The sequence below is a fragment of the Anas acuta genome, chromosome 5, assembly GCF_963932015.1.
Source record: "Anas acuta chromosome 5, bAnaAcu1.1, whole genome shotgun sequence".
Taxonomy (NCBI): domain Eukaryota; kingdom Metazoa; phylum Chordata; class Aves; order Anseriformes; family Anatidae; genus Anas; species Anas acuta.
In genome coordinates this window covers 16123403-16147390 of record NC_088983.1, presented here as the reverse complement: position 1 = coordinate 16147390, position 23988 = coordinate 16123403, and the positions used below count along the sequence as shown (strand labels likewise).

Genomic DNA, 23988 nt, shown 5'->3' with positions numbered 1-23988 from the left:
TGCATTTCTGACTTGCAGCTCAGTTCAGACAAATGAAAAGAGGCTCTTTGGGAGCTCTGACAATGAACCAGCTAATGAAGAGGCAGCTGGAACACCAGTCTAGTGCTCCCCACAATATCAGCACTTGGGATACTGGTGAGCTGCGTTTATCGTTCCTTATTTCTGTTTCCTTAAACCAATTACTTTCTGTATCAATCCATTAAAAAAGAAGTATTTCTAGTCTACTACTGCAGATAAGTCATCAATCTCAAGTCTAAAGAGAAACCACATAGTGAGTAGCAGTATCTCATCTGATATGAGTTGGAAGATACATATTTGGGATACAGCCCCTCTGGTACAGTGGTGTCCCCATAATGTTTCATACTGGATTATTTCCTGACTTCCTTGAATGGAATGGAAGAGTCATTGTAGATTTCATTAGGTATAGAATTTCATCCTTGGTGTGTGGAATCATTAATTTCCATATATGTTTGCAATTGTGTTGGTACACAAAGGATTTGCACCTTACGCCATCCCGTCTCATTTGCCTGTAGCGCAGTTTCTGTTAGCTCACACTGAACACCTGAAGTTTCTGTTCTGTTACTGACCTGTTTTTTCACCCTTTAAGATGAATGTGAAGCAGACAATGAAAACTGAAATAAGCACATCATTTCCTCATTAATCATTTGAAGATTTTTTTTCTTTAAAATATGTTCTTTTATGTCCAAATTCATAGCAGATGTCACTAAACAGTGAACTCACTCTAGTTTGTAAAAGGCACTAGGTATTTCATTGCCCATCTTTGTGTTAGCGATGTTATGGAATTGTGCTTCTTAGGAATCATGAGCAGGTAGGTCCAGGTGAATCTAGCGAAAATAATAGTTAAAACTTCTTGTGGAGCTTAGCATTTTGAATGAATGTCTAACTACCAGTTCTGGACAGTTGAGCCCAGATTTTTATTTAATTCAGTCTTCAGCCTCAAATCCCATCAAGCTAAATCTTGTAGCTGAAGCATGGCTAAAGGTACAGCGTATAGCTCAGGTTTGTCCTTTCTAGTCCGGTCTGCTGAGTAGCATGCTCAGCATGAGATCCTTAAATCATAAAGGGGAGAATTTGTCAATGTTAACAATGTTTTATGTCCTACTAGTAAGTTTGTTTGTTAAAGAGAGTTAGTTTGTATCACCTACTTTTCATGCAGGGTTTTAGAAGTGGAAAAGTTACTACTTTTGTGAAAAGTATTTAGCCTGTATACTAGAGCAACAAGTCAGTACTCAAAACCATTTAGGAACTCAGTCTTGTTAATCTTGTTCTGACTCCACTAAATTTTTTCACAATATCTATGACTTTTCTCTCTTAACATTCATATCAACTAAAGGCCTCCAAGTATGGAGCGAAGTAAAAAGTTCTTTACCAGCTTTGCATCTCTCAGTCTCTTTTTTCGACCACTAGCTTTTAAACAAAATTATTATCTGGACAGATTAAATATATATATATTTTTTTTGTGGGGCGGGGGGACAAATGCTCAGTGTGACTATGTGTCACACCATGGTTATGGGACTCATTATGTTCAAGTATAACAACTAGGAAACAGTCTTATTCTGCAGAAGTTTTTGATGCATGCTTGGTTCACGTATGCTTTCTATTGTTTTAAACACTGGTAGGTACCATGTCTCATTACTTATTTCATGCTTTTTTTTTCCCCCCCCAAGCTTGTTTTCTGTAAAATAAAAGTCACTGTGTGTATAGCTTTTGTCAGCAAAAACTATACATGAACTTCTAATCTCTCAGTATTCCTAAACATTAATTTTCTCTTTTTGGGGCTTTTATATTCCCTATCTTGTTGAATCTTTACAGTCAGTACTTCCTTTCTTCTTTAATGACACTTCTCAAAAATGCCTTCTTTGCTGTTATGTAATCTGTCATTTTCTTCCTTTGCAGGCTTCTTTTATCTTTCTCTTCCTTCCTTTTTCTGTTGCTCTTTTTATGCTTTAAAAATAACTTTTATTGTATTTATTATTATTATTTAAAAAATAGCTGTTTTAATTGTCTTCCTCTTGTTTTAACTGTTTAAAACTTGTGCTGATGTGCTGGATTCATAATGTTAGAGACTGAAGTTCTGTATTTATTCACAGAGCAGATACAGCATGGAAAGCGGCTGTGCAATGTCCCTGTTTGCCTAAACCCTGACTTGGAGGGACCACCACTAAGAATCAGAGGTTAGTTCCCCATCTTTTTGACCTGATATCTCAGCTAAGACTGCCAGGATGGTTTCCTGTTAGTACCAAAGGGTGGTGAATTTTCTGTTCCATTCAGCTGTATTAAAGCCCTCAACTGTCCTGCAGAATGTAGATTATCAAAAAGTTATTAGATAAAGCATTTCATTCAAGACAGGGACAACTGATTAAAGGCTGAGGATTTCCATCTACCCAGAAGTTGACAGTTCAATTCCCTCATAGTCAAAATACATACAGACTTACAATCTTGTAATTGGAGAAGGACCTACCTTCTTTACCTAAATGACGTTTTCTCTTTTGTTCAGTACGCTAGAGGACATTTTTAAGTAGTTAAGTCTTATTCTGACATTGTAGCCTACATTATGACAGCTTTTAGCGTTTGCATGTTGCAAAGGGACTTACATCTAGCAAAAATGACAGCAAACTTCCAAAGTCATGGTAGAGGGATCTTCATTTGTTTGTGAGGGGAAAAATAATCAGCTATAAATATATGGAAAATCTACTTCTATTGTTTGTATTCTGGATGATATCCTATGTTATTGAAGAATATTCTGGACTTTCTGGAGTGTCTGTTTTCATCCAGCTAAACCTCAGGGGACAGTTATGAAGTACTGAACTCTGTATGTAAAAGAAACGTAAAAAATTCCTCCCATGCTTTAGTGAAATGATTGTTTTTCTTTTGAAACCAGCTCTCAATACTCCACATATTTTGAGTTCAGATACTGTGGGAGTTTCTTAGATTACTTCACTGAGAGGTGCTATTAAATTTGCTTTTTCTGAAGTAACTGGGATTATCTTGTCATAAATTCTTTCTCAACCTAGCTTACATGGAGAAGCTAACTGATATTTAACAATAGAAATTGTTAAATATCATTAGAACATGCTAATGTTAATATTAAAGTAGATAGAACTACACCTGCCCTTCCTGGAATTTTTGTGCTTTACCTTTTTTTCATGGACTTTTTTCTTTTTTCCATAGTTCTAGGTAATTGGAGTAATTTGGTAGAAGCAAGGGATGTACTATATCTTTCTGTGGGCACATTTCGTTCTGTACACATTAAAATCATGGCTGATCTTTAGAAGTCTGATCTTCAGACTGGTGCATTTTGGATTTCTGTTTAGTGATTTCTTTTGCTTTTTTGTTTGTTTGTTTTTATTATTTCTTACTCCCTTAAGGTGCCACAAAATCTAGCTTGCTGTCAGCTCCCAGTATAGTCAGCATGTTTGTACCTGCACCAGAAGAATTTGCTGATGACCAGCCCACTGTGATGACTGACAAGTAAGTTTTTAAGTTCCTTTTAAAGAACTAGTTGACCTTCAAATAGGTCAAGTTAAGTATAAATATATGTTATGGAAATACAGAGTCCATTCTATCCTTTATCCCTATACTATGTTTTTATTTTTTTTTTTATCCCAAGGTAAAAATTTTCTAAACACTGCCAGCAAGACATGCTTTTAACTCAGTGGGATATGAGTGAGTTTGCACAGGTGAAATTATGACTTGTGCTATTGTGTGTATGTGGAGAGAAAGAAGTGTTTTCTACCCTTCTTTTGAAACTGGACATTTATGTGGTTAAGATTGTACAATATATGTAGCCTACTAAGGACATTTGGGTAACAGAAAGTTTGGATTTTTCTTTAATTAAAGCTGGTTGTGTAAATAGGTGACATTGTACTGTTCCATATTTTTTAAATCAGTGTCTCCCTGTGATCCATTGGAAATCACTTTTGCCTTAGGAAAAAGAAAAACAACTCTTTTTTGATTTTCTTTTGTTTTCTTTTGAAATATAAAGTCATGATTATGTATCAACACTTCTGTTACGAATATAGCACTAATCCCACAAGCTTTTGCAAACATCTATTTGCTTGTTAAAATGTCTCTGAAGGAGGTGTTAAACTTAAGTGTAGTCATTTAATGGAGAAGTAAAGCAGTCAGTAGGGAGGCACACATCGATTTAGTCAAAAACTAGGAAGAGCAACTGTAAGTTCTTTCTTGTGTTGCTGTGCTTAGTCCACTAGACAGACCCAGCAAGATGAAGTAGACCTTATTGTGTGACAAAGTGAAACATCCCCAAAGTTAGGCACGTCCTTTGACCAATTCCCCAAACCTCTAGCACCACTTATTAACATGCAGCCCAGCTGAGCTCAACTTTCATGACTTCGATGGCATATTTTCCTTCTGTTTAGTCACAAAGGCAAGAAAATTGCCTGTACAATTCCATTAAGTTAAAATATCACAATCTGTTGGAGTCATTAGCAACTGATTGACCAAATTAAGCAAGCCTTCCTACTGGGCTGAGATAAGCCAGTTTTCCACATTGGTTTGCTTTTTTTGTACAGTTGTGAAAGCCTGTCTCATATCTTCTGAATCTGACATCCTCTTTATAATTAGACATTAGAGAGCCCTTTCAGAACTTTGTTGATTTTCTTTTAACATTTCAGGAGGGGTAAGTGACTCAGCAGCAAATGTGCCCTGGGAAAGGACACTTCTCTGAAAACTAAGGTTCTGTGCCCCTGAGAGGTCCTTTCATTTCCTTCTTAATAGCTCTAACAGCTGTGGGAACCAATCAAATTATTGTTTCCTAATTGCATAATTTGTTATTCATAATTCATTACTGACAGGAAGGACAATATGAAATTGTTCAATCTCTTTGAGATCATCTATGAGTGTCATTGTTTGTGTCTATACTGCAAAGTAAAAGTCTACTGGGACTTGAGCCCTTGCCTGAAACCAAGTAACACAAACTGGCTGGTGTTAACATTGCTGAGGGCAGGTCTTTACTGCCGTAGGGTTTTTTTGAACAGTGCGCACTGAAGACGGCCAATAAAGAGTGTGGGATGTAGCTAAACATGACCAATGAAGGACCCAAAATAGACCTATTCTGTGCCCCTCTTTAATTTGTCAGTGTAGAAACAGCCAGTGCAGCTAGTGAAAAGCTTTATTAATGTTTGAAAGCCATGGCCTTTAGTTAATAGAAAGATCACAATTACATTATTTTTCTAAATTAATTTTGAATAGAATGTACTAAATAATTGTACTTTAAAAAGTCATAATACGTGTGTCTATATGTATACTAATGCTTTATTTTAAATCTGTTCACGTCTGTTTTAAAAACTGCAGGTGCCATGATTGTGGAGCTGTTCTTGAAGAATATGATGAAGAAACACTAGGCCTGGCCATAGTTGTGCTCTCAACCTTTATTCACCTTAGTCCAGACTTGGCTGCTCCCCTGTTGTTGGACATCATGCAGTCTGTTGGACGGTAAATTCAGGACTTTCTCTTGTATGATTAAAATAATTTTGTACTTGGAATTGGGTTTACATAAAATTCATTATATGGAATTCTATGCTTTAGAACTTTTGAATGAATAATATCAGGTTCTGCTTATTTGAAGAACTCTTCAGGCTCTTCAACAATATTTTGTATGTTTATTAAGACTAATTAAAGAGTTGCATCTCCTGGCTTCCTAACCAGCTCCTCCATGAGATTATCTCTAATAACATCTTAAATATTGGCGGGTTTGCTATTTTTCTGGTGTGACTTCCACCCAGTGTGCATGGGATAACTCAAGTGCACCATTATATTGCAGTACTTGTCATTGCTGCCTCAGCAGTTGCAACTTCCTTTCCTAAGATGTGTGAGGGATGTGTTAGGATGTTTCAGACCAAACTTATGAGCAGCGCTACATGTGCAGAAATGGCATACACCTCTCCTTTTCCATGTTCCTCTCAGTGTCTGGAATTAAACTTGCTTGACTGGATTCTGTAGGTGCATGGCTCTTCACAGCCCTGCCTCTATTCTGTCTCCCAATTCTATCTGAACACAACAGCACTTCAAGCCCTCCATTTCCATTAATTCCAATGCTGCAATTCCCTGCTGTCACTGCTAATGAACTCTGATGGAGGCAACATTTCTAACAGAGACAGATGCTTTCCATTCTGTGTGATTCTTGTAAATATAACACTACTAAAGGGTCATAAGAAGCCACAGAGAGTAAATCACTTGGAAGATGAGGATGAGGGCTGAGTGGGCTACCTTTTTCTGTGCTTCAAGGAAGAAATGCTGTATTTTTGGAGTAAGACACCTGATTCTTCTAGAGTAGCAGGTGCCTTGCAGTTTGGGGTATTTCTGGTAAATGTCTAGTGTTGTTTCTACTGGCTGTCATTTCTGGCAAGTTCTAAGTCCAGTAAGAGGCTATCCATAAAGGAATTACTTTGAATATAAATAATGTATAAAATAAGGTAGTTCATTTAAGTAGCACATACAGGCAGAAAGGTATTCAGCTACCTCGTGTATAATCGAAGTGTCTCTGATCAAGCAGTGCCATATCATTACCTCTGAATACCCACCTGTTGGCAGAGGTGTTGCTTGTTGTACTGGGAATGTGTTTTATAAGACCCTACTATGCATTCATATTTATAATCTTGTTCCTGAATCAGGACCTTTGACTTGTTGATTGTTATTTTATTGATTTCCAAGGAGATTTGGGTTTCCAAGCATCAAAGCCATGTTTGAAAATGGCACTTAGGCTCTTGAACTAGTGAGAAGCTTTAAAAATCTTAAGTTTATTCTTAACTTGTACAATTTGGAACACATCCATTTATTGTCTGCTTTGTGGTCTGCAGAATGGAGGTAATGATGAGGGCTCATTGCCTTTGCACAACAAAATATTTATATATATAAAATAAAAATATACAAGGTATTCATTTCAAAAAGCTTTAGATGTTCCCAGGTGTTTACTGTAGTTCATATCGCATGAAGTTTCTCCTTTTGGAAGTTAGAATCTAAATATTTTGTTTACTATAAAACAAAGAACAACAACAAAAACACAACCACAACACAGATGTGTTACTGCATTCAAAAGGAGAGAAGCATCTTTGCCTAGGACTTTAATTTCTTTGAGAAGAAAATGTTTATGCTGCTGTATTTGAATGCTTCAGTAGATTTTTGAGAGCTACAATGTTCATAGGACATGTGATTAGTCCTACTGAATTCATTAGAAATCCTCATGTACTTTAAGGCAAGCTGATGCTACAGTTATTCCAGAATCAAGGCCTGTGTTGCTTAAAGGAGGCTTCAGAGCTGTTTTCACCCAGAATTAGCTTTACACAGCAAAATTACTATGTTGTATTTTAGCATGGACTCCTCTTAACAGTGGAGCCATGAACTCTAATGACTTTTTCTGATTTATGTTGGGACAACTGAAGAGAGTACCATCTTCAATCCATTGCACTATCCAACCTGACAATATTTTACAGCTGAATGTATGCTATGTGCCCAGCTTATCATGCATTATTAATGGAAATCACCATCCTTTTTCCTTTACACTGATGCACTTGACTGAGCTGCTTTAGGATCATTTTTGGATTTTGCAGTAGTGACTAGAGAGGAGACTAGAGTAGTGACTGTCTTCTGAGGCTGACAGAGGATTGAGCAATACCTAAATCCAACCTAAAAGGATCTTGAATCAAAGATAAACTTTGAAGGCCAGATCATCAGCTGATGTAAATTAGCCTGCATCTATGAACTTTTAGTTCAGATACATAAACTTTGCAATGATACAAAGCTGGGAGGAGTGGCTGACACGCCAAAATGCTGTGCTGCCATTCAGCGAGACCTGGACAGGCTGGAGAAGTGCGTGATTTGCTTTAAGACTGTGTTCAGTATTTTCATAATTGGATGCTCATATTGGGCTTCCAAGTCTATATTCAAGTACTGAATTAAATGACCTGATTTTTGAGAACCGACTGTTTCTCATCTGACTTTGCAAGAGTGCCTAGGTACTTATTGTTTCTGGAACGAGGCCATTTATTCAGGTGCCAAAATCTGAAATTAGAAGCCTCACTTCAGACTGCCAAGTAGAGAATTTTGCCTCAGTCTATGTTGTGGTGTTAATCAGAAACGATTAAGTCAGTAGGCAGCTTCTGGCAAACTTTTTTCTCCACATCCCTCTGAATTAGTAATTATCCTAGATGTGCATGTGACAATAGTTTTACTTCATTATCATCATTCTGGTCCAGGGAGGCAAGTAGAATTGTCTTTGGGGCTGGTAAGTGTGGCATTGTAAGACTGAATAGAGTTTCTGTGTTGTTCCAACATGATATGCCTGCATTTAAGAGCACTTCAGAAGATCTTTCTGGTGATGTTTTTAATGTTCTTTTAAACTTCTGTTTATTTTACTTTTTATTCTTATACAGGTATTTCAAAATGGAACACAAAAAAGCATATGAGCTTCAATTATTATTACTTTTTTTTTTTTTAATTCCAGGTTGGCATCAAGTACCAGTTTCTCTAATCAAGCAGAAAGGTATGGTAACAAAGGATACCATGGCCAAAATCAAGCAGTTAATCTAAAACGTAGAATCATAGAATCATTAAGGTTGGAAAAGACCTCCAAGATCATCTGGTCCAACCATCCCCTTACCACCGATATCACCCACTAAACCATGTCCCTAAGCACCAGGTCCAACCCTCCCTTAAACACCCCCAGGGACGGTGACTCCACCACCTCCCTGGGCAACCCATTCCAATGCCTGGCTACTCTTTCTGAGAAGAATTTTCTCATAATTTCCAACCTAAACCTCCCCTGGCACAACTTGAGGCCATTGCCTCTGGTCCTATCACTAGTTACCTGTGAGAAGAGGACGTTATCCTCCTTGTCATTAAATCAGATTTAACTTAAAAAAAATATAATAAAAAAGCTTATAAGTAAGGAAAAACTTGCCCTTTTTCAGTTGTTTCAAATATCTCTTGCCTTCTGAAGATGAATAGGAACCTGTACTCATATGCACTGACTCTGAAAACCCTCAGATTCAAATTAATATAAAGATGCCTCCTGGTTTCCACAGTTTCACTGCAGATCTTTCTGGCTTGTTCCATGTTCAGTATCTGTTGTGATAAACTGTCTCCATACATTCAGTGAAGTGAGTCATCCTTGGCCATAGACAACCCCTCCTAGTGATGTCTCTACTTAAATCAGATATTGAATAGGATACATTCATTGTGAGAAGCTGCAAAAAGTGCTCAGAAGTGCAGTTAATGAGTAAATAGGCAAATTGATATTGTAATGTGTATGTTTACCTATTTTTCATGTGTTTTATGGTAAATCCAAGAACCTCATTTTGTATCACTGAAATCCACAAAGTGAGAGCAGAATTGTATTTCAAACCCTGACAATTCACAAGCACAAATATATGGACAATAAGGGAAAATGCAACTATTTATTGAGACAAATACTTTAGGTATGTGTACATAGCTTTTTCATCTCTGAATAGTTGAGCTGAAGCAATAAAATCAACTTTTTTTTTTGAATCAGGAAAGTTCTGACTGTCTCATAACTGAACACTTTTGTAATTAAAAAGAATCTTCTTTATTACCACCATATAGTCAGCTTTGAGAAATGTTTCATCTACAAGGCAATTTCTTCTTCCTTCCCTTTCATTTCAGCATGATGATCCCTGGAAATGCTGCAGGTGTGGCCAAGCAATTCCTCCGCTGTGTTTTCCATCAGCTGGCTCCGAATGGCATTTTCCCCCAGCTCTTCCAGAGCAATATTAAAGGTGAAGTGCAGCACCTGAGTGCATTTCTGATCTCTTCAAATATCCCTGTATTTACACTCAACACAAAAATGGTATTTCAATTTCAGATGGAAGTTTTTTACGGACCTTGGCCACATCTCTTATGGACTTCAGTGAGCTGAGTTCTATTGCTGCTCTGAGCCAGCTATTAGAGGTATGTTGGCAATCAGCTCTATTAATGTTGATAGCTTTATTAGCATTATCAGGCGTATGGAGTCATCTCTCCTCATGTATTAAGAGTTCAGACTTATATCACCCAAAGTAATGTGAATTTTTCTTTTGTTGTCCCTGTAAGCAGGATTTGGCTGTCCTCACCATTTTTCTTCTGGATTTTGCTCTTACTGATAGCATTTGTTTTTTTTCTTCAGACTCAGACAGCTCCCGGAGCAGTCCTGCTCATTGGCAGGATAAACCATCTCTTTCCCAGCACTTTTTCTGGTTTTCAGAGAGATTTCTGCTCCTAGGTTTGTTCTTTCCCTTGTATCTGATGGCAGTTTCTCTAAGTAGTCCAAAGATCCATTGCCTGCCTTTCACTGATTGCCTTCTGTGCTCTTGTTGTAACTTTTATCTTCCCGCTGGTACTAGTCACTTCCATGCATTTTCCTGCTCTTACATCATGGTCGCTTCATTCAAAGATTTTGGCAGCACTTTAAAACTGTTATCATCTTTCTAGGCATGTCCCTAGTACATTAGGCAAAAAAATTGTACTCAGTCTACTGAATGTTAGTGAATTCATCTTAGTAGTAGCCAGAGGAAAACATAGACAAGCTACTGGTTAAAACAAGTTTTGCTTTCTTTTTACTGCCATGCCAATGTAAGCAGGATGTGAGTTAGGACTTCATTTAAAAAAATTGGCTCAAAGTTCTACTTTTTACACTTTTGACATTGACATTTTTTGGTCAGTACTTTAGGAACTGAACTTAACTGTTACATGCACAGTTTAAATTCTCTGCACAAAATGTTATTTAGTATTATGGAAGAGGTGAGTAGTATTTGGTCTGACCAAATTAACCTCAGTATTTCCAATTATCGTTTAAAAGGCTATGTCTGCAAGTGTACCTTTGTTTATGATTCTTATTTGTTTCCCAGGGTTTAAACAACAAAAAGAACTTACCAGCAGGGGGTGCGATGCTACGCTGTTTAGAAAACATTGCTACCTTTATGGAAGCCTTGCCGATGGATTCACCCAGCAACCTGTGGACTACAATTAGCAATCAATTTCAGACCTTCCTTACCAAACTCCCTTGTGTTTTGCCACTTAAGGTATGATTTATAGACATCTGAAATGAGCTATATTACCATTGGTCAGGATGTTCAGAAACAGTAGGAAAGCTGTGGATGAGAAATGAGAGCCAGAGTATAAGTAGTGGTGAACATTTTCTAATGATTCAATTAATGTTTCCAGAGGAATGGACTTGTTGTATACCCGATCCATCCCTTTAATTATATTATCCGTATGTAACAATAACGACTCTGACTAGAGATTATTCTTCCACTCTTTGTTGATTTTTTTCCATCTACGCTTTCCATACCCTACCTTTGTCAGAATAGGTTACTGTGCTGAGAGAATCAGCATTTTGGCAGTAAAAATCTATCTGGCTTTAACTTTTAAAACTATATAAAACTCATAAGAAGAGCATCACCACCTAAATTATTTGCTAAAAGTACACAATAGGCAGAGAGGAATGTGAGACTACTGGGAATAGTCCCAGTAGTAACTGGGACTATTATAGTCCCAGTAGTAACTGGGCCTAAGGTGTTTGACTGTCCAGGTTATAGTTCCAGCTGTAATGAGAATATGGAAACTGAATCTAGAAGCCTTGGGCTCTGATTTTTGAGTGCTCGGAGGACATACAGAGAGGTCTTAACTCCCGCTGTGTACATTTCCAGATGTTTTTTAAGTAAACAGTGAAAACTTTTCTAAGTCTTTCCAGTAAACAAGGGATTCTGATACCCTTATTCTGACTTTATTTCCCACAATGTGAATTTCCCACGATGTGTCTTCTATGCAAAGATGTGTTGCTCAGTAAGAACTGAGAGATCAAAAAATCTACCTTTGCAACTTACGATGTTGTGTTTAAATTGGGTGTTACTCCCAAACTCTATGAAACATATTAAATTCCTTGTCACCATCTGTTAAGCAGTAGTCAGATCTACATGTCTTCAGGTGTAGGTAAATTGAGGCACTATCCAGCAGCACTTACTAAGCCAAACAGACTTTCTTTTTTTGGGTAGTAGCCACTCCAATCTGTTGCATTTTGCCTAATGTAAAACAAATGAAAATCAATGAACTGAATCTTAATAGTTACATCTGTGTATCGGTCATTCACAGAACATTTAGATGGAGTGTTTACTATGATTTCCCTGTTATTGATGGGAGGTATCATTAGCGATATAAATAAAACAATCACTTGCTTCTGAACTTTCCTTTTCCTGTTCCTTCCAAGGGGTCATAAATGACTCTACTGTTTTTAGATGTTTGCAGCTGAGGCAAGTCAAGACAATGGATAGATCCTGGAAAGTCCCATTCACTGCTGCAAACTGTGTGATGTACACAGAAGTAAAATAAATTACACCACAGAGAACAGGGGGGGGGCTCTGGAGTAGATTTTTGCAAAGGCACATTCTGATGGCTCTGAGTTGCAGCTTTGTCTTGGGGCATGGGGGAATGTCAGCCCAGGACGACGACAGAAATGAGGTAGATAGTACATACCACTTGCTAACCCACTCTGTTTTTAAATCCATTTTCATTACAGTGAGAATGTATTTCTAGGAGATGTTTGTCATAGGAAGGAAAAGGTAACTTTTCTAAACTAGTGCTTTTGTGAAATTTTCTCATTTCAAGGTCCATGCTGTGGTATGTTACCAGTGAGGGTGGGGTATGATTGTGTGTTCAGAATTAAGTCAGTTTAGGCAAAGTAAGTAAAGATCAGTCTCCAGGGATCATTTTTCAGACTTAACCTATAGCTTATTAATAGCTGCCAGCAGTAAAAGCAAGAGATATGCGCAGAAAGGTACTAACTTTTTTTTTTTTTCCCCTTCAAATATGTTCACAGTGTTCTTTAGATTCTAGTTTAAGAATAATGATTTGCTTGTTGAAGATACCTACCACTAGTGCCACCAGGGTAAGTTCCAAGAAGATGCAACTCTCTTGCCTTATGTTTAGCCAGCCTGCATTATTCTGCAAATGCGTTCTGATCCTCTAGCTAGGAAAATATTATATATAAGCATAAAATTGTTCAGTCTGATACTCTTTGGATAACAGTAAGAGCTTTGGAATCTAGGTTACAGTAAAGAGTGTGTGGTATTACATTCTTGTGTGGGTGTTAGTGTATATCTTAAAGATTTGATGTTCTCCTCTTAAAAAAAAAAAGGGGGGGAGGTTGTGGGGAGAGAAAAAAATAGTAATGAACTTCCTGATTCTGTAGTCCACTCACTGGTACAATTCCACTGAGGTCCGTGAGGTTTTCATGCATAAACACCATAGAGTCTCTGATGTCTCATAGCACTGTGTCAGAGATGAAACTGTCTTCTGATTTGTTACTTCTAATTTGTTGTACAAGAATGAAGGCAAATGCTAGATAGAACAGCAATTTGACTGAAACAGTGTAAATCACAGCAAAATAGCCTTTGAGCTAAAAATAATGATGCTTTTCCATTCAGACATTTCCAAGTTGGAATGGTTTTTGTTTTGTTGAGCAACTAGTTATTGATTTCCCTAAATCATGTCATTGCAGAGTCTTCTGGAACCTTTTTCAAAATTACTAAGCTTTGTAATTCAGAATGCTGTCTTCACTCTGGCCTACCTGGTGGAACTGTGTGGTTTGTGCTACCGAGCCTTCACTAAGGTAACGAGACTATATCTTCCATTAGAGACCACTGAAAATAGGACAGACAAAGTCCTACTTCCCTCAAGTAGGATGTTTGTAAGTAAAGATGAAATCAGTGTCAAGTCTCAGACATGTCAACAGTTTTAATGTAGTTTGGCTAATCAAGTAGTGAAGGATGATTCAGTGCCTATTAATATTGAGTTTCACATTCCCACTGTAGTTAGTGATAAAGGGAACCTGCTGAAAAAATTGCTCAGAAAAAAAAAAAAGTATGATTTCATGATTTTTGAAAATTTTTCTCTTGTAGAGATGGTGGTTGGTATTCATTCATGATTTAAAATGTCTGTGTAGTCATATCTTTCCTAGTGCACAGATTCAGCCGCGTAACTTGTGCAGCAGTAAAAACTTAAATGTTCCTGGTAGCGCCACTTCAGAGCAAAGCTATGAGGGGAGGCAACAGATAGCTGATTAAAGTGAAAGACTCCAAGTTAGGAACTTCACAGCTTAGATCCTTTTTTATTCTGTATTAGGTATCTCACTTTGACGTGCATGGCTGTTAACTGTGTAGAAGAGAAAACAGGACTTGTCTACCTTTAAAAAGTACTTAAGGTTCTTGTCTGTATATCTATGATATACAGAGAGCACTCGGTTATTAGTCAAGTTCATTATTGGCACAGTTAGTGAGAAGTTAACCAAAGAACCCACAGAAAACAACCAAACCTTTTACTAGGGCCTTGTATGCTCCATTATGTAGATTAAGGTACAACAGTAATTGATCATCATGAAACATTCTTTCATATGTAGCTACATGATTTTCTATGTTGGTATTGTACAACTGGAACGTGCATCACTTCAGTCAGTAAGGCTTAAAGTATCACTGGACAGACAGTGAAGAGAAAAACCAATGACACTCCCGAAGAAAACCTGCACCACAACACAAAACTATTTCACTGGATGTAATGGTTTGAAGGATTAAATAGAAACTGCAAGTTTAACTACAGTAAGCAAATATTCCCTTTTTTGTCTTACTTGAAAGAGTTCATGAAAGAAAAAAAATTGCTGAATACAAAAGAGACTATCCAGCTATTGGAAGTAATTTGAATTAAATCTATAGTTCAGGCTTTGGGCAAGGCGTAGTAAAGTGAAGAAAAATGTTAACTTAGAATGAGGGAAGGGTGTTCACTGAAACAAATAAAAAAAGCCCTGTTTAGAACTGACACAGCTATTGCATTTGAGATCTAATAAGACTGTTTCATGTATGCCTTCTAAAGCAAATTTTGAAATACAGGAAATGTTTCACTCCCATCAAACTCCACAGTTCCAGTTATTTTAAGAAAATTTTATTAAAACATGGTATTACAAAAAACAAAACAAAACATTTTTTTTTTCTTGAATGCTTCCTTGTTCAATATTCTATAACTGTATTTAGTACTTAATTGCACACAGGAAACTTGGATTATAGCACTTGGTAAAAACTCCTTCTTGATTTAGTTTAATGCAACCTGGTGACCCAGAAATGGAATCATTAGCGAATGTTCTCCTGCAATTTATATCCACAAAATGCTTAATTTAGTGGAACTCCACACTACATTATCCTTGTTATTGCTGAAAGCTTGCCATGGCTTTGCATTAAAAATATCAAATTAATGACTGCTGTTAGAAAGAACAGGCTAGTTGAGCTATTTGTGTTTCTCTACAATGGAAATCACTAGAACCAAATAGTGCTGTTTGTGATAGAATACCATGTAGAAATGAATTCCAGAAGGAATATTATTTGTGAACATTGAAACTATTCAGATTTAATTATTTGTTTTGTACCTTTGAATGTACTGACTTGAACAAGTTGCCATGTCACAACACGATACAACTTTCAGATATGCTGTGAAGGAATTTTTTTTCTTTTCAAACAAGCGAGTTTAATATGTAACTCATAGAAGTCAATGCTGCTCGACCACTCCAAATCTTTCTTTCTTTATTTTTATTACCAACATTTTCCTAACACCCTATGGCAGGAATACTTCTTGTCAGTGAGCCTGAAGACTCACATCAATCTGATATTTCCTTGTTTGAGTTTCTGTTCCAGATCAGCAATGTGATTTTTTCAGTGCCTTTGGAACTTGCAGTTGAGAGAATCATCTCTTTTGTGTATTGTTATTAACTTATCATTTTTGCTCTCAAGTCTCTTAAGGTCCTAAATGAATGTGTTTTGGCTCTCTTACCTCCTACAGCAGCTGAAGCTTAATCCTAAACTTAGCATTCTACTAACATGTTGGCCCTTGTTGAATAAATGGAGTATGCCACTGAATTGTACATGGGAAGATTTTGATACTGAATTTTTAAAGAACATTCAGATGGCCGATCTTCAATATTTTTAATTGTTGCAATAGCAAAACAGGCAAATAAAAAGGCTTTTGCTTTATCCTGGCTTGTTCGGATGGTAGCATGCTACTGAATTAAACCAAATTTACTGTTCTTATTATTAAGGGCACTGAGACACTGTTAGAAATAAACTTCACATTCTACACATACACCTCTGGCAAGTCATAGTTTGAAGGCTGCAATGCATTTGTTTTGTAGGGATGCATAGGCATTTGAGAAAGTTACTTTGGCTGAACAGAGACTAAAGGGGTTGCAGTCTTGACTCTTTGGTTCCACGTTTACACACAAGTCCTCCAGGCTTTATTCTCATGGAACTAATGCCACTTCACTGAGCTATGGCAGAGTATAGATTTCTTAAAATATGTAAAAGCATAATTTATACATAGTTATCACCATCAGAATGATAAGAGTGAAGAGACATCAGTAGGAAGGGTACTCTGGGTCACTGACTTCAGTGTCATCATTTCTGATTTACAGTGCAGGAAGCAAGAGGTCGAAAAACATTTTGCTTGATTTTCCTTAATCTGTCTGTGCACTGCATGTGCTGGACAAACTTTGGGAGTTTAGACAGTGAGATAAGAGTCGTTTGAGAAGAAGTTTGCTTTCTGCTGTATTATCCTTAAAGAAAAGGAAAGCTGGGATTCGTGAAGTCTGTGTTTCCTCCCCAGTGTTCTGACAAACTAATTTATGATGGTCCAATTGTATCCGGTGTAGTACAGGTGTTATCATTTTATACAATAATTTTACCTCTTTTCCAGTATGTGCAGACTGCTGTACTGGATCAATGATAGGAAATTCTGTCAGTTGTTTTGGGGGGTGCAGTTGTCAACTGTCTGGGCAAGTCATTGTGTTGTGTGACTCAGGAGTGTGAAGGCATGTGAAAGTAGGAAGGCTCACTCTTGCTGGGGAATATATGTCATCAGGGTCCCCTTGCACCTTGAGTACCATGCACCATTCTGGTTCCCCATGCCCAGTAAGGATGTAGCAAAACTGGAGAAAATTCAGATAAGGAACGCAAGAATGATCAAACCATGGAATAAACTCCATGCTCCAAAGCAACTAAGTCAGCACTCTTCGATCTGAAAAAGCAACAATTGATGGGAATGTGACAGAGGTCTGTAAGGTCACAAGTGACCCAGGCAGGGGTGGGTAATTTCATGCCTGCCCAGTACAAGAACGTATTAAGTTAGTAGGAACCAATGTCAAAGCAAGTAAAAGGAAGTGGCTTTTTTAAACAATGACTCCTTGCCAAATAATTGGTGCTAAAAGTTGACATGGTGCAAGAGGTCAGTGGACACATGTGGAAGAGAAATCCACCGAGAGTTAAGGATTATACAGAAACGACACTGACCTCAGAAGTTCCCTGAGCCAAAAATAGTTACTGGCTATGAGAGTGATAGTGGGAATTATACATGCTTGCCCTGTTTTTCTTCTTCCTGTGGCATCTGCCTATGGCCTTGTTGGAGATGAGCTACTGAGGACATAATATGATCAGAGCACCATTCATGCATGTGGGATTTGTGACTTGAGTACTTGTCCCCTCAAGACATTGTTTCATAATACAGCTGCACTGATCCAGTGTTTGCTCTGCTGCTGTAAAGGAATGGACTTTTTTTTCTTTTTTTTTTTTAATATCTTGGAGCCTTAGCTTTCTGTTAAGTTCAGCAGCTTGACTGCTGCAGCGTGTTCAGAGAAGCACCACCGCAGTGTGGGGCCTGTTCCATCAGCTCATGTGTTACCTGACCACAGTCAATGTAATTGAAGATCAAAATTCTGCTTGTGTTGGGCAAAACAGGAGCTTGAAGTAAGGTCTTTTGATTCACAGACTGGCGTCGTAATCTCCATGAAAGACATGCTATACTGTTGTTTTGGTGCCTTCTTCCAAACTAAAGACTGATGTTTAAAATCTCCTTTCATTAAGAGTCATGTGGATGCCATGGGAGGCACTCAGCATTCCTGTAAGCTTTGTTTGGCTGTGTGCTACCCAGATAAAATGTGGTGACATCAACTTTCTGAGGAACTTAGGTCTGCAGCAACCAAAGCTCAGTCTTACTTCTAGCCACTCACCTCCTCCAACTCCTTCCCTTTTAGTTGAGCTTGTTACTGTGTGCAGCTGGAGAAGGGCTACAAACTGACCGTCACTAATTAAACCTTGCACGATTTCTTAGAGGAAAAGGCCAGCATTACTCCATTTTGCAGGAACTGAGGCCCTGACTAAGAGAAAAGTTACAGGCATTTAACTTAGTCAAGTGAGCAGACAAATGCATGAGATTTACAAGATAAAAGATGCTAATCTTTAAATCTTTATCTCATTTTGGATGTGCTCTCTTTATTAGACATCTTTTTCTTCTTTAATGGTCATTTGAAAGAGAGCTCGATGTAAGTCTGTCAGCTGATCCAAATGTTTGAGTTGCTATGGTCAGTAGCAGGCTATGCATTTGTTCCACATTTTTATCTTATCTTTTAAAGTCAGAACGTCAAAGTATGATGTGTAACAGGCTCCTCTTATCTCTTGCACCTCCTTGCTGTTTCAGCTCTACAACTCTGCTCTTAGGCTTCTGTAGTCTAATCTCCATTGGCTGATTTTCCCCCATGTGTTTTAAAACGTTTCTGTTGTAGCAGCTGTAGCCAAGATAGATTTTATTGTGTAAGTGGAAAAGTACTGCTTACTGCAGACAACCTTATTTTAAGGGGAATGACAACTGTAAAATACATGGTAAAATCTAGACCTTTTTTGGCAGGTTTAATGAAAGAATAATGCTAAATACTATTGCCAGTTTTGTTCTGTGTCAATCCTTGCTGCTTTTCCTTCTCCCTTTATATGTAACTATGCAGGGAGATCTACCGTGCATGCCTGGGCTGTATAACTGTCTGTCTGTTTCTTGTGAAATACCTTGCAAAGTCAAGCAAAAATCATATGCATATTCTTGTTTATGTCCATTCCATCTGATCTGTAGAATTGGATAATTGATGAATGATGTCAGCCTTTTTGTAAGATAAGAGCAAAAAGTGCACTTCTGTAACTTTATTTTTAAATTTAGAAAAAAGTATTGTTATGGTTTACTAGTGGGTGTCAGTGAACTTCATGACATTCATAATTCTGTGTTTTTCTCTTTTAGGAAAGGGACAAATTCTACTTGACACGCAGTGTCATATTGGAGTTGCTACAGGCACTGAAGTTAAAGTCACCCTTACCAGACATGAATCTCTTGCTGTTGGTGCAGGTACAGGAGATCTGCCTCATGTTATTCTCACATAGATTCTGTCTTAACTGAAATTCAGCAAAAAGAATTTTCAAGTCCAACATGGTTGCAAAAAGTACCAGCGTTATCAGGGGAAACACTTTTTAAAATTTGAATCCAGTTACATTTGTAACCATAGGTGCATACTGCTAAGACTCCCACAGTTTGCTTGCTTTTTTGTTTTATTCTTAGACTTCTATTTTCATTCCAACCGAAGACCATCAGATTCAAATAACTTAACCACCAACCTCTTTCTGTCTTAAGCTGTAGTGATGCAGCTTGATACCATGGGCATCGGTGTTGAGCTGACTTCTTGATTGCAACTTGAGCTGACTTCTTCTAGATTGCAGTATAAAGTAACTTTTTGTACTGCTCCATTATTTTGCACAGCTCAGTCCTATGGTGAAAATGATGGGGAAGCATAATTTTCATAGTCTAGTCAATCCTGAAGTCCTCATTTGGGAATGCAAACATACTACTTCAGTCTTGGCAGTGGAATTTGGAACTGGTAAACACTTGTCCTTAACATTCAGTTAATCACCTGATGGAGTCAGTAAGGAAAACTTTCTCTTACATGCTGGAAGTAAAGGTTAAATGATAATTGCCTGGGATTTCCTCTTAGCACTGTTCCCATATGATACGTTCACTTCGGGGTGCATTCATACCTTCCACAACAGCATCCAATGTGGTTGTGAATGTCTTATATAATATTTCAGAGGCTGATGAAGTAAGCCATATTTCCTGCTGTCCGAAGCAGCCAGCTTCTGTTTTTGTTCAGTCAATGGTAAAGAAGAGGGGTTGTATTCAGACTACCTGCCATGGATACCTACTGGAGGGATGATGATAACTTCTTCCATTGCCTGTGCAAATTGGAAGCTCTCAGTACTGTGTGGTCTGAAACATTCAACAGCCTCTTGAATTTGAATACCACGGTAACCACTTAGATATATATTTGTTTTTACTAGCAGGTTTCTCAAAATACAACAGTGCATAAGGTGTATTAATTGCTTTAATTTTCTTTGGTGTCATTAATGGAATGGAAGGCTTTGCTTACCTCTTTACCATGCAAGGCCTCTACGGTATTCATTCAAATTGTCTGGTGCAGTTTTATGGATTCAAAATCAGAGTTAATGTAGCACCAAACGGAAATTGTTTTCATTTCCAAGACAGTCCCTTATCCGCGAACATGTTAGCCTTTATACAAGATTCTATGCAGACAGAGCATACAGAATACAGAGATTCAGTCAAAATGTTCAAAATAACAAAGGAACTAGGAGCACTTTATTTCAATGATAGATCAGTTGTGGGCTGTCTAACAAAGGAGTTCCTAGGAATGCACATTTGACACCCACATTGATTCCAGATTATATGGTGCTATCAGGGTGATTGGTGACATCAGTGCTAAGATGAGAGTAACTTTAGCCCACTTTACATAGAATGAGAATTTTAACCAGATCATCCCAATCCTGCATAGCTATTCTGGATGATAATGGGCACAAAAAGTCTGTCTCCTTGATTTGTCCTAGCAAATGAAGGCCATCAAGTACCTGCTGCTCTTCCATGGGTTTCCGCAGGAACAGCTTCTTCACCCAGCATTTTGATTCCCAGTACTGTTCTTGTGCTCATATTTCATCAGTGTACGTCTTCAGGATTTTCACTGACTTTAAATTATATTAGTCTCATTAGGACTTGTTTGTTCAGTCAGTCCCTAAGGTTCACTATATCTGACCTGTTTTGATTAGATGACTCCTATTTTCAGCCAGACCTTCAGCTTCTGTAAATCAGTGTAAAGCTCGTGGTTCCAATTTATGTATTTGTAAAGATCTGGTCTGCTAATTACTGACCAGAAGGATTTAAAGTTACATATAATACATTGCTAGGAATATATACTTTTACAACTCTGATTATAAATAGAGACATCATACAGACAAACTATTATATAGGTAATTCACTTCATTCCACAGACTTTCCCAACTGGACATTATGCTCCATCTGTATCTCATCAGACAACGTTAGGAAGATGCATGACAATTATTTGCCCATTCCTCATGTTTTTGCAATGTGGGAATACTTTCATTTCCTATTTTCTTTACACATGGCTGGCATTGAATCTCTTGCCAGTAACATTTTAACACCTTGGAGTATTTGTAGTAGCAGCCAACACAAATGACAGTGGATTGGACTGGAAATAAAAGAAATGCTTGTTCTGAGTCTGTTTTTCCTATCCTCTCTTGACTGCATTGTGACTTGAGGAAGGATCCTTGGACTTGGTAGTCAAACGATGAGAAAGATAAGATAAACAAGGCCTAATTGTTCATTAGAAATGGAATGGAGTTTCTCAGCTGTTTTTCACGTATAAATTAATATCTTGTCTAACCCAAACTCCTTTACTCCTTTGTGCAAAAAATATAGAAAGCTTGCAGGAAACCAGTAGGAGTTCTTTTGGCTGCTGCTGCTGTTTTTTGTTATTGTTATTAAAAGAAAATGTCTGAAATAAATGACATTTCTCTTTGGCAATGCTTTTTTTTTTTGTTTTTTGTTTTTTAACTTCTATGTTTAGTGCTGTATAGTGTCTGTAGCAGTGCAATGCATTCACTGTTGAATGCTAAATATACTCAACCAGATTATTCAGGGAATTTTGGTGCTTTTTTTTGCATCTTGTTGTACTACAAGGGAACCCTAATCTACCTGCAAATGATTGAGAAATCCTTCACGCAGCAAAACAGCATATCTATTCTCCAACAGATCCAGCATCAGTATTGCTCTTTCTGATACAGACACCATTAGGAGAAAATCTGTCATCTATTTGCATAAGTCCATTAATGGGTTTTCTGTTTAAAGAGAAGTGGAGAGTCATGGTTACTGCTAAAACTAAGACAAAGACTGGATTGACATAGCCCATAACCCTAAGGCTTTTTTTTCCTTTCTGAGTAATCATTACAGCTCTGGTAAGAAGAGTGCCAGGCCACCTCTCAACTGAAATATGAGTCAGATTCTTATTTTATTTTTGTTTGGCTTATTCTGGTGAAAAATAATTTCTAAGCAAAAGAAGAGTCTATTGGAGCCAGGCCTATGTCTGAGAATACCTAATTAGATTATTAATCTAAACTCAGATATGTATTTCTGGTATTTATCCCAAAGAACAGACTCTTGGTCAAGACATAGGTTTGATACATGAGTTGTTTCCAGGTCTCAGTAGGCAGTCTTAAGTTCAGAATAAATCTATCATTGAAAGGTAAAGGTCATGGAAGCGCAAGAATAAATTCTAGGTCTGTGAAGTATATTTGATATATTTTCAAAAAGAGTTCCAGTCATTGAGAACACTGCTAATGCATACACTAGACAATTGTAAAGTATATTGTGTAGTCAAATCTGTCTCAGTTTGTGTACCACAGTATTCATTATCAAGAAAGAAAATCAAGGCTTATACCTTAGTTTATAAGTTCTTTTCTGTATTCTCTTTGTTAGAAAGTTACTTTGTATCATCATTGACAGATATTGCTCAACTGCAAATACAGTATTAGCACAACAATTTTAGGCACAAGCACATCATCTGTGTGGTGTCAAATATATTACTAAAGCTTATAAAGATTAAATAACAGTAATGGTAGATCTAATGCAAGGGTGATGTGGACATCAGAGATTTTGGGGCAAGAGATTTGAAACAGTTTAAAAAAAGGAAATCAAGGAAAATAAAAACATAAGAAAACTACTTAAGAAGGTATTTAGATATAACAGAATGATATTGATCTTGTCTCAGAAACAGTATGGATTTTTTTTTTTTGCTTTTATTATGCCAAAGTTAAACTACACTATACCAGTGTGTTCATATTAAATCATTGATGAATTGGTTAAATTAATTGATTAAATCATTGCAGAACTCTATTGGAATTAAAGCATTGTAATCACAGTAAAGAACATGGCATGCTGCCTTGTTTTCCTATATCTTGTTTTAAACTGTAATGAAAGACGTTTTGGAGGTCAGTCTCTACTCCCAGGCAGCAAGTGATAGGACAGGAGAAAATGGCCTTAAGTTATGCTAAGGGTGGTTTAGGTTGGATATTATAAAAAATTTCTTCTCTGGGAGGGTACTGTGACATTGGAACAGGCTGCCCAGAGAAGTGGTTGAGTTACCATCCCTGGAGGTATTTAAAAGATGTGTAGATGAGGTGCTTAGCATTATGGTTTAGTGGTAGACTTGGCAGTGCTAGGTTAACAGTTGGACTTGATGGTCTTAGAGGTCTTTTCCAACCTAAAGGATTCTATGATTGTATATATCCAAGGAACGGCAAAGATAAATATTTATGCATATAAAGGAAAACTTGATTTATTACATAATGTTCTTAAAGTTACTTCTGCACAGCATGCACATGTTCAAGTATGTAAAAGTCAATTTTTTGTCATTGAAATTGTCTCATTTGTAACAGTGAGCAAACTGAATTCTTTAGAAAGGAAGAGAGCTCTAAGGGCAAATTATGACAAATATAAGCAAGAAGAGATCTGAAGTGATCGTAATGAAGTCATGAATAACTTAGTAGGGTTTTCAGGTTCTTCCACAAATAATTCAAAAATAACTCATCTTTAATTTCTTCTTAGTTTGTTTGTGCAGATGCTGGAACTAAACTAGCTGAGTCAACAATCTTGCATAAACAGATGATTGCCTCTATGCCTGGAGTAAGTATTGAATCAAACATCGCTTAGTTTTGGCTTTTAAAAATATGTCTTAGCTCATTATGCTTTGTTTGA

The 23988-nt window shown here is 37.3% G+C and overlaps 1 protein-coding gene across 7 annotated transcripts in view; it reads left to right on the top strand.

Annotated features, from left to right (window-relative positions):
- Window positions 1–23988, top strand: part of UNC79 (unc-79 homolog, NALCN channel complex subunit) — a 109266-nt gene that overhangs the window by 59991 nt on the left and 25287 nt on the right. For 6 of the 7 annotated variants that reach the window (XR_011096902.1, XM_068682893.1, XM_068682892.1 and 3 more), the window contains 12 exons: window positions 19–135; window positions 2112–2195; window positions 3390–3492; window positions 5335–5475; window positions 8483–8521; window positions 9661–9773; window positions 9860–9945; window positions 10881–11054; window positions 12848–12916; window positions 13529–13639; window positions 19120–19224; window positions 23839–23916. Coding sequence is in view for 6 of the 7 variants with exons in the window: in XM_068682893.1 (XP_068538994.1) it covers window positions 19–135; window positions 2112–2195; window positions 3390–3492; window positions 5335–5475; window positions 8483–8521; window positions 9661–9773; window positions 9860–9945; window positions 10881–11054; window positions 12848–12916; window positions 13529–13639; window positions 19120–19224; window positions 23839–23916 (1220 nt within the window). In the remaining variant the exon portion in view is untranslated. The remainder of the gene's footprint in view (window positions 1–18; window positions 136–2111; window positions 2196–3389; window positions 3493–5334; window positions 5476–8482; window positions 8522–9660; window positions 9774–9859; window positions 9946–10880; window positions 11055–12847; window positions 12917–13528; window positions 13640–19119; window positions 19225–23838; window positions 23917–23988) is intronic. The other variant, XM_068682891.1, reaches the window with a different exon arrangement.